Genomic DNA, 12,293 nt, shown 5'->3' with positions numbered 1-12,293 from the left:
ACAAGTCAGCAGGGATATACCAGTAATTAGTGTCATTTCTTTAATGTCATAATTTATGTGAGATTGTGAGAAGACATGAATGGAATGGATTATATTTGGCTCTTGACTGGTAAGCCTAAATTTATTTAATTTTAAAAATAATCATTACCAGATATTTTGTACTTTTTCATCCTTTAAACCAAACCCAGACCAAATACCACAGCTATGCAGTAGAAAACATACAATTACAAGATTTCCTCCTTCTCATTCCCAACATGTAACATCTCAAGGCATCCAATAGGAACGCATAAAGGTAACCTTCCGTGTCCCTATGATATGCGCCAGATTGTGTATGGAATCCAGTAGCATGACGTTCCCATAACACACGTTCCAGCCATGTATTCCAGCCCTAACCCTAGTCCTAGTCCTAACCATAACCTTATCCCTAACCTTAACGACAACCTTAACGGTATTAGATAGTGTTTTCCAAATTGATTCATGATGAGAAAGTAAAATAAATGTACATGTGTTGGTTAATTCCAAACGGTTCTCATGTTTCCAAACGTGTAACATACAGATGCGTAACAGCGTAACATGCTGACGATTTGTCACATAGCACCTTTCTATTTAATTCGAAACTACAGTTTAATTTGATATAAATGATATTTTATGTTCATGTCACCATTTAAATGTTTTTAGAATGACTGCACATGTTTACAGGCACTTTCTTCATGATGACAACTGGAACATTACCAGGTAAAGATTTTTTTCTCCTCTTTTGAAAACAATCTGTTTATTTGAAATAATAATTACTTATTTTTATCTCAGTATCTTCATTACCTAGCACTGAATTAAAAAGCTATCCCTTTTCAGTCAATGATAATTTGTGTTTTGGGGAAACGGCAAAAAGTAATTTGACTGCTTGCTTTAAATATCCCAAACAGGATGTATCCCTGGGTGTGTAATATACTGGAATTCTTCCTGACCTTCACACTTGACATGCTCTTTTCCATGCTGCTCATTTAACACTTTACAATCCAACTGCTGATGCAGGGTAGACCTGGATAAAGTGTATTGGTGCTGCAGTGATAACCAATAAAGTGGAATTGAAATTGGTTCTGAAATCTGGATCAGAACTGTAAAAAAAATAAGCAACCCCAATACAGGACCCATATAATATAATAAACAATAATGGTATGGGGTCATCTCTCACATTCGCAGTGCACAAATAAAACAAACAGATTTGCAATAAATTAATGTTGACCAAAAAAAGAACCAATCAGGCCAGGTTGTAATGCATGTGCACTTATTATTATTTTTTGTTTCTTTTAATTTTCTTTTATATCTTTTTTATGGATAAGTTATTGCTACGATCTATTTTTCCCAGGAGTTTCTGTTCATGCTGAACAGTCAATAAAAATCAATGAATCTTGTTTGTTAACAGGCATTTCCTTCATGAATGCATCGGGACTACCAGCAGGTACAGCCTTACCTTGAACCCTGTCCCACCACCCCAAGCCCCCAGTGCAATCTATGTATTTTGACTTATTATTTCTGTTTTTCCCATCGAGGTCATCTTCTTCCTAACCTGGCACTGAATAAGACAGCTGTGCAGTCTTCAAACGGAGACAACATCGGATTTGCTTTCAAGGCCATCGATGGCAACAGAGACGAGAACTATCAAGGAGGGTCCTGCACACTTACTTTATCACAGTCTGATCCTTGGTGGAGGGTAGACCTGGCAAGAGTGTATACAGTTGGTGCTGTTGTGATAACCAATGGAGCAGGATTTGAAAACAGGTTGGATGGTGCAGAAATCTGGATTGGAAAGTCAACAAACTTCAGTGACCCTGAGCGTGAGAGGTGAAACAGCTTGATACAGCCTCAGATAATAAAGGTGCAGTCAGTCATAGTTCCTTCAATTTCTTTCTCCATTTCTTTTCTTGTTCATACACAGGTGTGCGGTCATCTCTCACATCCCCAGTGGACAGACGTTCTACTTTCCATGTAGCTCTATTGAGGGACGCTATGTCACTGTGTTTCTCCCAGGAAGTGAGAAGGTCCTAAATCTCTGCGAGGTTGAAGTGTACTATGGTAATCACATTTTTATTCTGATGCTGATACAGAAGTCTGGTAGTTCACAGACTCCTTGGACTTGTTGGCTTTGGTTGTTCAAATCACTTTTACTTTTCCACCTCCATGAATTTGAGTCAAATACCAAAAAAAAATTTAAACAGTGAATCATTTCAGGTTGTTTCTGATTTAAGAAACTTTTCTTATGGTAGTATATAGGTGAAAGTGTTTTGAGTCAGATTGTGCCCTGACAGCCAAATCCGATGTTTAAAATCACCACACATTGCCCTTCTACAGAAACTGACTCATACTGATTTTCCTTCAAGGATACCCATTACCCAATGTGGCACTCAAAGGAGAAGCTACCCAGTCATCTACACTCTCTTTTGCCACGGCGTCCAAAGCCATCGATGGCAGACGGAACTCGTTCTATAGCAATGGGTTCTGTAGTCACACCGCTGAAGACGAGACCAACCCCTGGTGGAGGGTGGACCTGCAGCGAAGCTTTACAGTCACTGCTGTAAAAGTCACCAACAGAGGAGACTGCTGTGCTGAAAGACTGGATGGAGCTGAGATCAGAATAGGAAACTCACTGGAGAACAATGGAAACAATAATCCCAGGTAATGATGAGAAGTTAGTTAATTTTAGAATAATTAGAAGAGCAATATGTTAAAGTTTGCAAGATTACTACTGGAACATGACAACTAACGTAGTGAGGGCTAATAATAATTTAAACCCCGCTGAAATCAACAGGCTCTAATTTATGGTAGTTTAATTATAATCGCAGGAAACATGATATAACTGAAAAAACAAACTATATAAAAGTTATAAATTGGTTTGGTATTTGATCCCCTACAAATCATCCAGATTTCTGGCTTTCATAGATTGCCTGAGTTCCTATTAGGCACAAATCAGTTAATCAGTTACAGATAAAACTGATCTTAGTTGAGTATAAAGCACACCTTTCCAGAAAATCAATTTCATCCAGTCCGACCTCTCCACCACAGTGGGCAAGAGCAAAGAGCTTTTAAAGGGACAAGACTGGAAAAGGCTGGAAAGAGCTAGAGGAGCATCAGCAATAGGCTTGTCGAGAACACCAGACATACGGCCAAATCAACAAACTAGTAATTGTCCTAGCCAGTCTCCAGATAGAAAATCTGTGGAAGGAGCTAAGGCTTTGAGGTGACGCAAAGCAGCTAAGAAACCTAAAACTCCTGACATGCTAAAGTTCCTCTTTAGCAGGAACTTAAGGAAAATTGAAACCACCCTGACCTCTGTCGTTTACGCTTCACTGCTGATCGCTTGTCGATGACACAGTCTCGCTCTGCAAACCACCTTGTTGGGCTGGAGCTTGGCACGCTCTCATTGAAGCATGCCTCACCTCTCACTCTTACTTTGTGTTCCAACATAGCCATAAGTGATAAGGACAGAGCACATCGTACACACTGTTTGTCTTGTAGATATCTTTTTACTTATTTGGGTAATTACTGTGATTCTAGAAATAACCCAAAGAACAGATGTCAGGGAATGGAATGTCATCATGGCAGCAGCTGAGGACACTGGATATCTTAAAGGCTGCTTCTGGTCCTGATTTCTTAGCTGGTGCCAGCCTTGATGTGGGACCCCAGGACCCCCTCAGTGCAGCAGATCTATCTGTTGCAGACTGAATCAGCCACTTTCTTCCTCCAATAGCACCATACTTTGCCTGAATTAGTTCCTTAGATGTGCTCCTGTGTAACTGAATCCCAGTTGCTGCTGCTTTCCTCTCTCTGTGCAGTTAGTCTGTGTGATGAGTGATAGGTCCTGCTCGGCCCCCTTGGTTCTGTGGAGAATGCTGTGGCCCAGGAGGTAATAACGAAGGGAGTTGACCACCCACTGTATCGTGAGGCACTCTCTCTTTTTCTGGAACAAGTGGGCGGTCGACCCAACTTACCTGCTGGGACAAAACTGCCCCCAGCCCCCAGTGATGTGCAGAACAACAGGGATGGAAAAATTGGGCATGTGGAGCAGAGATTCTCCACAGAGAGTCTTCATTTCCTGGCACTGGTCTGCCAACTGGACCAGATCTGGAGCATTCTTTTGAGTGATGTCGGTCAGGTGGCTGATCAGGTCTGCGAAATTTGGCACCATCCAGTGGTAGTATCCAGCCAGCCCCAAGAACTGCCTTACCTCCTTCTTTGTTTTGGAATGCGGTCAGGATGCAATTGCTGTGTTTTGTCTACCAGTGGATGCACCTGCCCGCCTCCCAAGTGGTACCCCAGATACTGTACCTCCCTCTGTCCAACTGCACACTTCTTCGGGTTGGTCACGAGCCTCACCTGCCTCAGAGAATCCAGGACCACGGCCACCCACTGCATATGCTCTGCCCAGGTGCTACTGTCGATGATAACGTCATGCAGGTGGGTGGCAGCATATGCAGCATGTGAGTGCAGCACCCAGTCCATGAGGTGCTGGAAAGTGGCTTGGGCTCTGAACAAGCCAAACGGAAGTGTGCCAAATTAGTACAACCCAATAAAGTGGAGAAGGCAGTTTTCCTGCAGACAAGGGAATCTGGATTTCATTCTTCACTGGTCTTGGACCTTCCTCCCAGTTCCTCCCAACAGAGAATCTACCTGGCAATCCTAATTGCTTTTATCTTTGTGAATGAACCTACAAATGGTGATTATGAATGGAGTGGCTTATTCAGCTGCTCCACCAGCCCAGCAGTCTGAAGGCGGTTGACTCTGGTCTGAACAGCTTTAATGCCCAGTAATTTGTACAGTTCTTTTAGTGTGTGAGAAATTAGTCTGGTCAGTCTGGATCTCTTTCGGGAAACTGACTGTGGGAAATGACCTCAAACAGTGTCATCTCCCAAAGAAATGTTGCGCAGTGGCACTGCTTCAGGATATCGCGTTGCATAGTCCACCAGATATCACAAAGAAATACCAACATGCACTCCAGTGAAATGGCCTGACAAGGTCCATGCCAATCCATTCAAACAGGACCTCCATTAATGGTAATGGGTGCAAAGGCGCTTTTGGAACGGCTGGCGGGGTAACCCGGTTACACTCTGGGCAATAAAATTGGACTAGCTCCAGAGTTTTGTCATATCCCATATGCCCTGCCATGGGGGTATAACGCACCAACAACTAGGTTTGTCTCTCTTCTGTGCAAGTGTCATGATTTACTCAATAGAGCCCATCTTTCATCAATATGAAAGATATCATCATAGTTATGCAAATTCTCATGACCATTGATCAACAACCACTAATCAAAGCCCACTGATCAAAGACCATTGATCAATGGCCATGAGTACCATTCACAGAGAGTTGGGGAATGGCTGCAATCACAGCATTGTAAGATGGCGAAAGATGTACCCTTAGGCCCCCTCCTCAATTCAGAGATGGTCTTTCCCTTTTCACGTAAATGGCCTCCTTGACTCCGCGCTCAAACCAGCGTTCCTCCCTGTCCAGGATGTGTACATCCTCATCCTTGAAAGAGTGTCCACTGGCCTGTAGGTGTAAATAGACTGCAGAGTCCTGGCCTGATGAGGTAGCTCTTCTGTGTTGTGCCATCCGCTTCGCCAGAGGTTGTTTGGTTTCCCCGATGTATAAATCCTGGCAATCCTCCTGGCACTTAACAGCGTACACTATGTTACTCTGTTTGTGTCGGGGGATCCAATCCTTGGGGTGGACCAATTTTTGGCGCAGCGTATTTTGGGGTTTAAAAGCCACAGAGACCCGGTGTTTAGAAAAAATGCATCTCAACTGTTCCGATACTCCTGACACATTTGGGATCACTTCAGGTTTTCGCTTAGGCAGCTGTTGTCCTTCTCTCCTGGATTGGCTGGAGCTTTCTTTAGGTGCCTTCCCAGCTTTGACAAAAGTCCAGCTGGGATAACCACATTTACTCAGGGCCTTCTTGATGTGCTGTTCTTCTGCCTCCCTGGCCGCTGTGTCAGTGGGGATGGTGTTCACTCTGTGTTGTAGTTTCCTGATGAAACCCAGTTTGTGCTCCAGTGGATGATGAGAGTCAAACCTTAAATACTGATCTGCATGTGTAGGTTTACGGTACACATCAGCTTTTAGATGTCCCCCATTACTGATGGAAATCTCACAGTCTAAGAAGGCTAACCTGCCACTTTTCATATCCCCCCTGGGGAATTTGATGTGTTGTTCCAGCGAGTTAATGTGATCCGTGAAGTGTGGTACGTCCTGATTTGATTTTCACCCAGGTGTCATCCACATATCTGAACCAATGACTTGGTGGTGTTCCAGGGTAGGATAACAAAGCCCTCTTTTCCACTTCTTCTATGTACAAATTGGCCACGATGGGTGAAACTGGGAGCCCATGGCACACCCATGTTTTCTGCCTGTAGAACTGACCCTTGTATGTGAAGTAGGTGGAATGAAGACAGTTCCAAAAGCAAACACACTTGGTCGATGCTGAGAGTGGTCCTGTTGCTGAGGTTGGGGTCATCCTGTAATCTCTTACGAACTACTTCCAACGCTTCCGTGACTGGGATGAGTCACTTGGATGAGTGACGAAAACGTTTCTCCCACTGAAAACTCTATGTCAAGATGAACAGAATCAACTTTTGAGATTTACTTACCTGGATGATTGAGCATGCATCAAGAAGGTTTAAGACAAATTTTAACACTTTAAACTTTAAAATCACCTCATTACATTTTCTCTTTTCTTCTAATGTTCTATTATTCTTAACACAGAAAATTCCATTACATTTGAATATTCAGGCACATATAAATACGCTTTGTGTTTTATTCAGTTTATCATTCTTCAATTAGTTTTCATTAGCACATTCTCACAAAAACATTCATTTAAACATAATCCACTTTAATCCAATTATATAGAAATACTTCCTTTTACTTTGTCTCTTTAAAACTCTGTTTTTGTCCATCACAATTTTCTCAATACAGTTTCTTTGTACGAATCGTACACTTTAAAGAGTAAGAGAAAAGAATAAAGATGATTTACTATTAGCAAATATGGAAAAGCTCTGTTATAGCACTCTATGTCATTTTAAACATAAAATGCTGGGTTTCAAGATGTCTCTCAGATGTGATAAGAGGAAAGCTGCGGGGGACTTCAATGTCTTTCAATCCCACCTTTTCAACAGTTAAATAAAAACAAAGAAACTTTTCTGTGGAGGGAGCTGAAGCTTTGAGTGCCAAGTGGCAGCTAAGAAACTGCAAGGAGGGTCGGCCAGAGTCCCTCCTGTTATGTGCACAAACCTGGTGACCAACTATAAAACATGTCATACTGCTGTGCTTCCTAACAAGAGTTTCTACAACAAGCCCTGTTTTGCTTCAGGATCAAATACCTAATTCACCGATAACTTCTTAGATACAGTTTTTGAAAACTTATAAGAACCCAGTGATGTTCCTTTTGGCCGTCTATGTTACATTTCTTTTAACATGAGGCCCACAATACTAACACAATACTGCCCCCACACTCTCTGCTGTCAGGTGTGCTTCCATCTCACATATCAATGCGGGTAAAACCTACACATTCCAGTGTGATGGAGGCAGCATGGAGGGTCGCTTTGTGAACGTGTTTCTTCCTGGACAGAAGAAGACTCTCACCCTGTGTGAAGTGGAGGTGTATGCTGCCCCAGCAGGTAGAGCTTTAAGTGACTGGATCTGATCTACTGAAAGACATCTGCCTGATACTGATTCATACTTGTTCTTTTTAACACTTTAGTGGAGCCGCTTTCAAACGTGGCTTTAAAAAAGCCAACAGTACAGTCATCAACTGCGTATGCACATCTCTCTTCAAAAGCTGTTGATGGGTACAAAAATGGAAACGTACGTGTTGCAGGCTTTTCCCACACTAAGGAAGAAACAAATCCCTGGTGGAGAGTAGACTTGTTAGCTGTCTATAAAGTCAGTGCTGTCACCATCATCAACAGACAAGACTGTTGCTCTGAAAGGATTCTTGGGGCAGAGATTCGGATCGGGGACTCACTGGATCAAAGTGGAAATCAAAACCCGAGGTGAGACGTGATTTCTGACAACTGGAACATTTCTCCATAATTGTTTGTTCATTTTTTTTCTTCCCGTTTAAGCAACAGATTAATCGTTGGACAAAGATTAATTGGTGGGTAAAACTGACACATTTCTCGTTGATGTTTCTACAACTCCATCAGGTGTGGCATTATTGAATCATTGGATGGTACACCAACATACACATTCCACTGTGATGAAATGGAAGGTCGCTACATCAATGTGATCATGCCAGCACCTCTGGGAGTTGTGACGCTGTGTGAAGTGGAGGTGTTTGCTTCTCTGCCTGGTATAGCTGTTCTTTCTAGTGGTATATGTGGTAGCTGCTTGTTTTTATTTTCCCTTTTATATTTTTTTCTCATATTTATTATTTTACATTAGAAAAACTGGACTCAATTCACCTTGCTGCAGTGGAGAAATTGAACTTGAGGCACTTTTCTGACTTTCTAGCTTTCAGTGTTCGTGGGTTTTGGGTTTTTGGAGCTGAAGGCAACATTACAATTGAACCTGTTAAAATAAAATAAAACAAACAAACAAACACGGATGAAACAAACAGAAACCTAACAAACTTCTCTCCAGCACCAGAAGCTGTTACTCCTTCACCAACTCCTCCAACACCTCCTCCCACACCTCCCACTGTGAGTGTGCAGCTTGGTGGCAGGAACGTGACGGTGGTGGGAGAGAGGCTCTGCTGGTCTGATGCTCTGATGTACTGTAGACGTTATTACTGGGACCTGCTCAGCCTTCACAGCCAACAGGAGCAAAGCGAGTTGGAGCAGCTGCTGGGCCTCATTCCTTTCTCCCTCACAGACCACGTCTGGATGGGACTGCGCAGGTACTTATTGGTAGATACTCTTAACAGCTTGGTGATTAAAAAGGGGGTACACAGAGTCATCCAGGATTCAAAAAGTCATCGTTCAAGTTTTCTTATGCAAATTAAGAACCTGTTTGTGTGTTAATGAGATCGGAATAACATTTAGACAGGAGAAGTGGAGTCGGATGGTAACAAAGAGAGCGAAGATTGTCAGAACTCCAGTCTCACCTACGGTTTTGATTTCCACTTTTACACAGACAGAAGGCATTACATTACAGACATCAAGGATAGTTGCTAGCACCAAGGAATTCACAGGTAAATGGGAAGCATGAAGAGGCTGCTAGGACAGCTGCAACCATGCAAAACCATGCAAAACATTCTAAGTTGTTAAGTGTGTAAGCACTTAAAATAGTTTTCATATATGTGTGATTGGGTGAATGAATTAGTTGTATAAAGCGCTTTGATAGCACTCAGAGTAGAAAAGCACTATATCAAGAAATAGTACAGCTGTTGTGGTAGATGTAGCTATACCGAGCAACATCAGGAAGAAGGAACATGGGAAGCTGCAGAAGTACCATGGACTGAAAGAGGAACTAGAGAAGATGTGAAGGGTGAAGACAGCAGCGGTCCTCATGGTATTTGGAGCTCTCAGGGCAGGGATCCCCCGAAGAGTGCAGTTCTTGATGGGGTTGAGGTGAAAAGTGATGATGCTGAACTGGGTAAGAGGAAGAAAAGGAATGAAGGCTTGGAGTGATTTGGTTTGTTTTGTTTTTTTAGCCCATCATAAAGACCACATAACTTGAAAATGTGAAAAAGCAGTTAAAATCCATAGGCTACATAAATGGCAGTATTTTGATTCACTATGTCCAACAGATCCTTGAGTGGAGACGACTGGTTCTGGATGTCCGGACACTCCATGAATTTCTTCAACTGGCCACAAGATTTTGTCCCTTACTATTACTCCAGCATGTGTGGAGCTATGAGCAATGGAGAGCACTTCCTGTGGCAGGACCTGCACTGTGGGGAACACCTCAACTTCATCTGCCAATCAGGTCGGGCTTAGACGACGCTAATGCATGTGTGCACTGTTGTTCCTCAGAAAGTTTTGTGCTTCTGAGGATTAATTACTCTACCTTCTGTTCATTTAGGTGCTGGGGACAATGTGCAAAGAGTGGACTTCTACAGCACCAAGAATGTCACAACTGTAAAGTAAAGGCCAACAATATACTGCATATCGGAATACTTCTAAGTTACTAATAGTTTTCATATACATATACATACATATATATAACTGACAGTTAGGTTGCTCACCAAATGGAGCGTCATAGTCTACAACTGAATGCCAGATCTAAATCGCTTGTTATATTGTATCGCAGCATCATACTATAATGATCATAGAATATGTACTCATGTTTCCTGTTTGTTAGTTTAAAAACAGTAATTAATATTTATGAACCTCATTCAATTAACAGATGTAACTCTGAAGATGGTTCTGGATTATATGAAAAACTTTAGGAATTAAATGTAGATTACAATGAAAAAACCCCCGACACACAGAACTTAACTCCAAATTCACCAAATGAATTGAATTTGCATTAAAAAATATACAAGTAGGGCCCTGTGGTGCTCTTAGGCTCCTACATCCACTTGTAGGTTTGTGTGGCTTGTAGTGAAGCAGCTTATTTAGAGTAATAGTTGCCATCTTGGTTAATATATCTTACCAGTCTATGCCTCTCTTTCTTTCTCTCTTTTTCAAGTCATTTGGCTGTATTTGTCATTAGCTTGCTTAATCTGTTGATTTGCTTACAATTTATGACGTGTTCAACTTTTGGGTTTTAATAAATTTGCCTCTCATACAAGTTATGTCATGTGTGGTCTCCATGCTTTGCCCTTTGCTTATACTCACTTTCTTTAGGTATTTCAAAGCAGTTGAACCAGTCTTGTAGAGATCCAGAGTTTCTATCGATGCTTCATCAGGGAAGTTCTGATGTCATTTTTACCAAATTAACAAACACTACATTTATTTCCTCTATAATGTCACTTTTGATTTAGTTACATCACAAAACTCTTTCAGTATGTAAAAGTTTCATCTTATTTGTTATTTTTAGTTAATTATAATGATCTTGATGTCACAGTCCTGGGTCAGTGACCCAGTGTTTTGATTTTGACTTTGATTTTGTCAGTATTTATCATTTCTAGTTCTTTGGTTTCAATATTAGCATTCTTAGTATTCTGGGTTTCAGTGTTGGGCAAGTTTCTTTGAAAAAGTAATTAATTATAGTTACTAGTTACTTCTTCAAAAAAGTAACTGAGTTACAAGATTCTAAAAGTAATTAATTACTTGAAAAGAAACTATTGCGTTACTTAAAAAAAACATTTAACCCTCTGGGGTCCAGGGTATAATTGGCCATTTTTAACTACTTTTGATTTTCCTCCACATTTCACCTTTAAAAACCATTTACTTTACTTGTTTGGTATCATCTTTTCAGCACAACCTCATGTGTCTGATTTTACAGTTATGTTTTCATTTTGACATACTGTATTAACACAATTGATCTAAAATCGGACAAAAACATAAAATCAGAGTAGAAAAAGTTATATTTTACTGTAACAACCACAAACATGTTTAATGAATCATATTTCATAACTTTAAATGCAAATATAAATTGTCAATTTTAAATTCATATGCACAAGTTTTGCAAACAACAAAGTTATTTGCATCCATTTACCTTTTACCCTTTTTAAAATAACCATTTCAAACTATTTACAGAACAATCAGCTGTTCTTCAATAAGATGCCACACAAAGTATTTGTGCCACTCCAAAAACGAATTTCTGTCCACTATAAAGGAGAACATCACAGCCTGATACCTGCAGGTCTGACAGCAGCAGGTGTATCACTGCTGTTTCTACCTGGAGACAGCAGTCGCCTCATTGTTCTGACACACAACACAAAACTATCCACAACACTACACACTAACTACACAAGACAACACATTAACTACACACTCCAAACACGCTAAACGTCACAAATCTCACATCTCAAAACTCGCTCTCTCTTTTTTCTGCTCTCTCTCTCTCTCTCTCCACCCTCCTAAAACTTCCCCTCTTCCTAATCATATCATTTTGATTGATCAACATGGTACATTTTTCACCAACACCAGAGATGGGCAGTAACGCGTTACTTGTAACGCGTTACTGTAATCTGATTACTTTTTCAAGTAACGAGTAATGTGAGGATTACTATTGCAAAAACGGTAATTAGATTACCGTTACTTTCACGTAGGAACGCTGCGTTACTGCGTTACTAAAACCGTGATTTTTGCGAGAACGTCTCATGACAGTGACGTGGCGAGTGCGACGTTCGTGACAACAGCTGTCTGCAGATCATAATATATCGAAAAGCGGGACAGAGTGTAGCATGC

The 12,293-nt window shown here is 41.2% G+C and overlaps 1 protein-coding gene across 1 annotated transcript; it reads left to right on the top strand.

Annotated features, from left to right (window-relative positions):
* Positions 1-375: 375 nt before the first annotated feature.
* LOC120433654 lies at positions 376-10,209 on the top strand. Its single transcript, XM_039600314.1, has 10 exons — positions 376-448; positions 1,551-1,842; positions 1,937-2,073; positions 2,379-2,673; positions 7,519-7,670; positions 7,754-8,045; positions 8,199-8,344; positions 8,635-8,890; positions 9,743-9,921; positions 10,018-10,209. The coding sequence occupies exons 1-10, from the start codon at positions 376-378 to the stop codon at positions 10,080-10,082; spliced, it is 1,887 nt and encodes a 628-aa protein (XP_039456248.1). The 3' UTR covers positions 10,083-10,209.
* The last annotated feature ends 2,084 nt before the right edge of the window (positions 10,210-12,293 follow it).

The sequence above is a fragment of the Oreochromis aureus genome, linkage group 3 (assembly GCF_013358895.1).
Source record: "Oreochromis aureus strain Israel breed Guangdong linkage group 3, ZZ_aureus, whole genome shotgun sequence".
Lineage (NCBI taxonomy): Eukaryota > Metazoa > Chordata > Actinopteri > Cichliformes > Cichlidae > Oreochromis > Oreochromis aureus.
The sequence above is the reverse complement of the archived record's forward strand: the minus strand, read 5'-3'. Positions and strand labels throughout refer to the sequence as shown.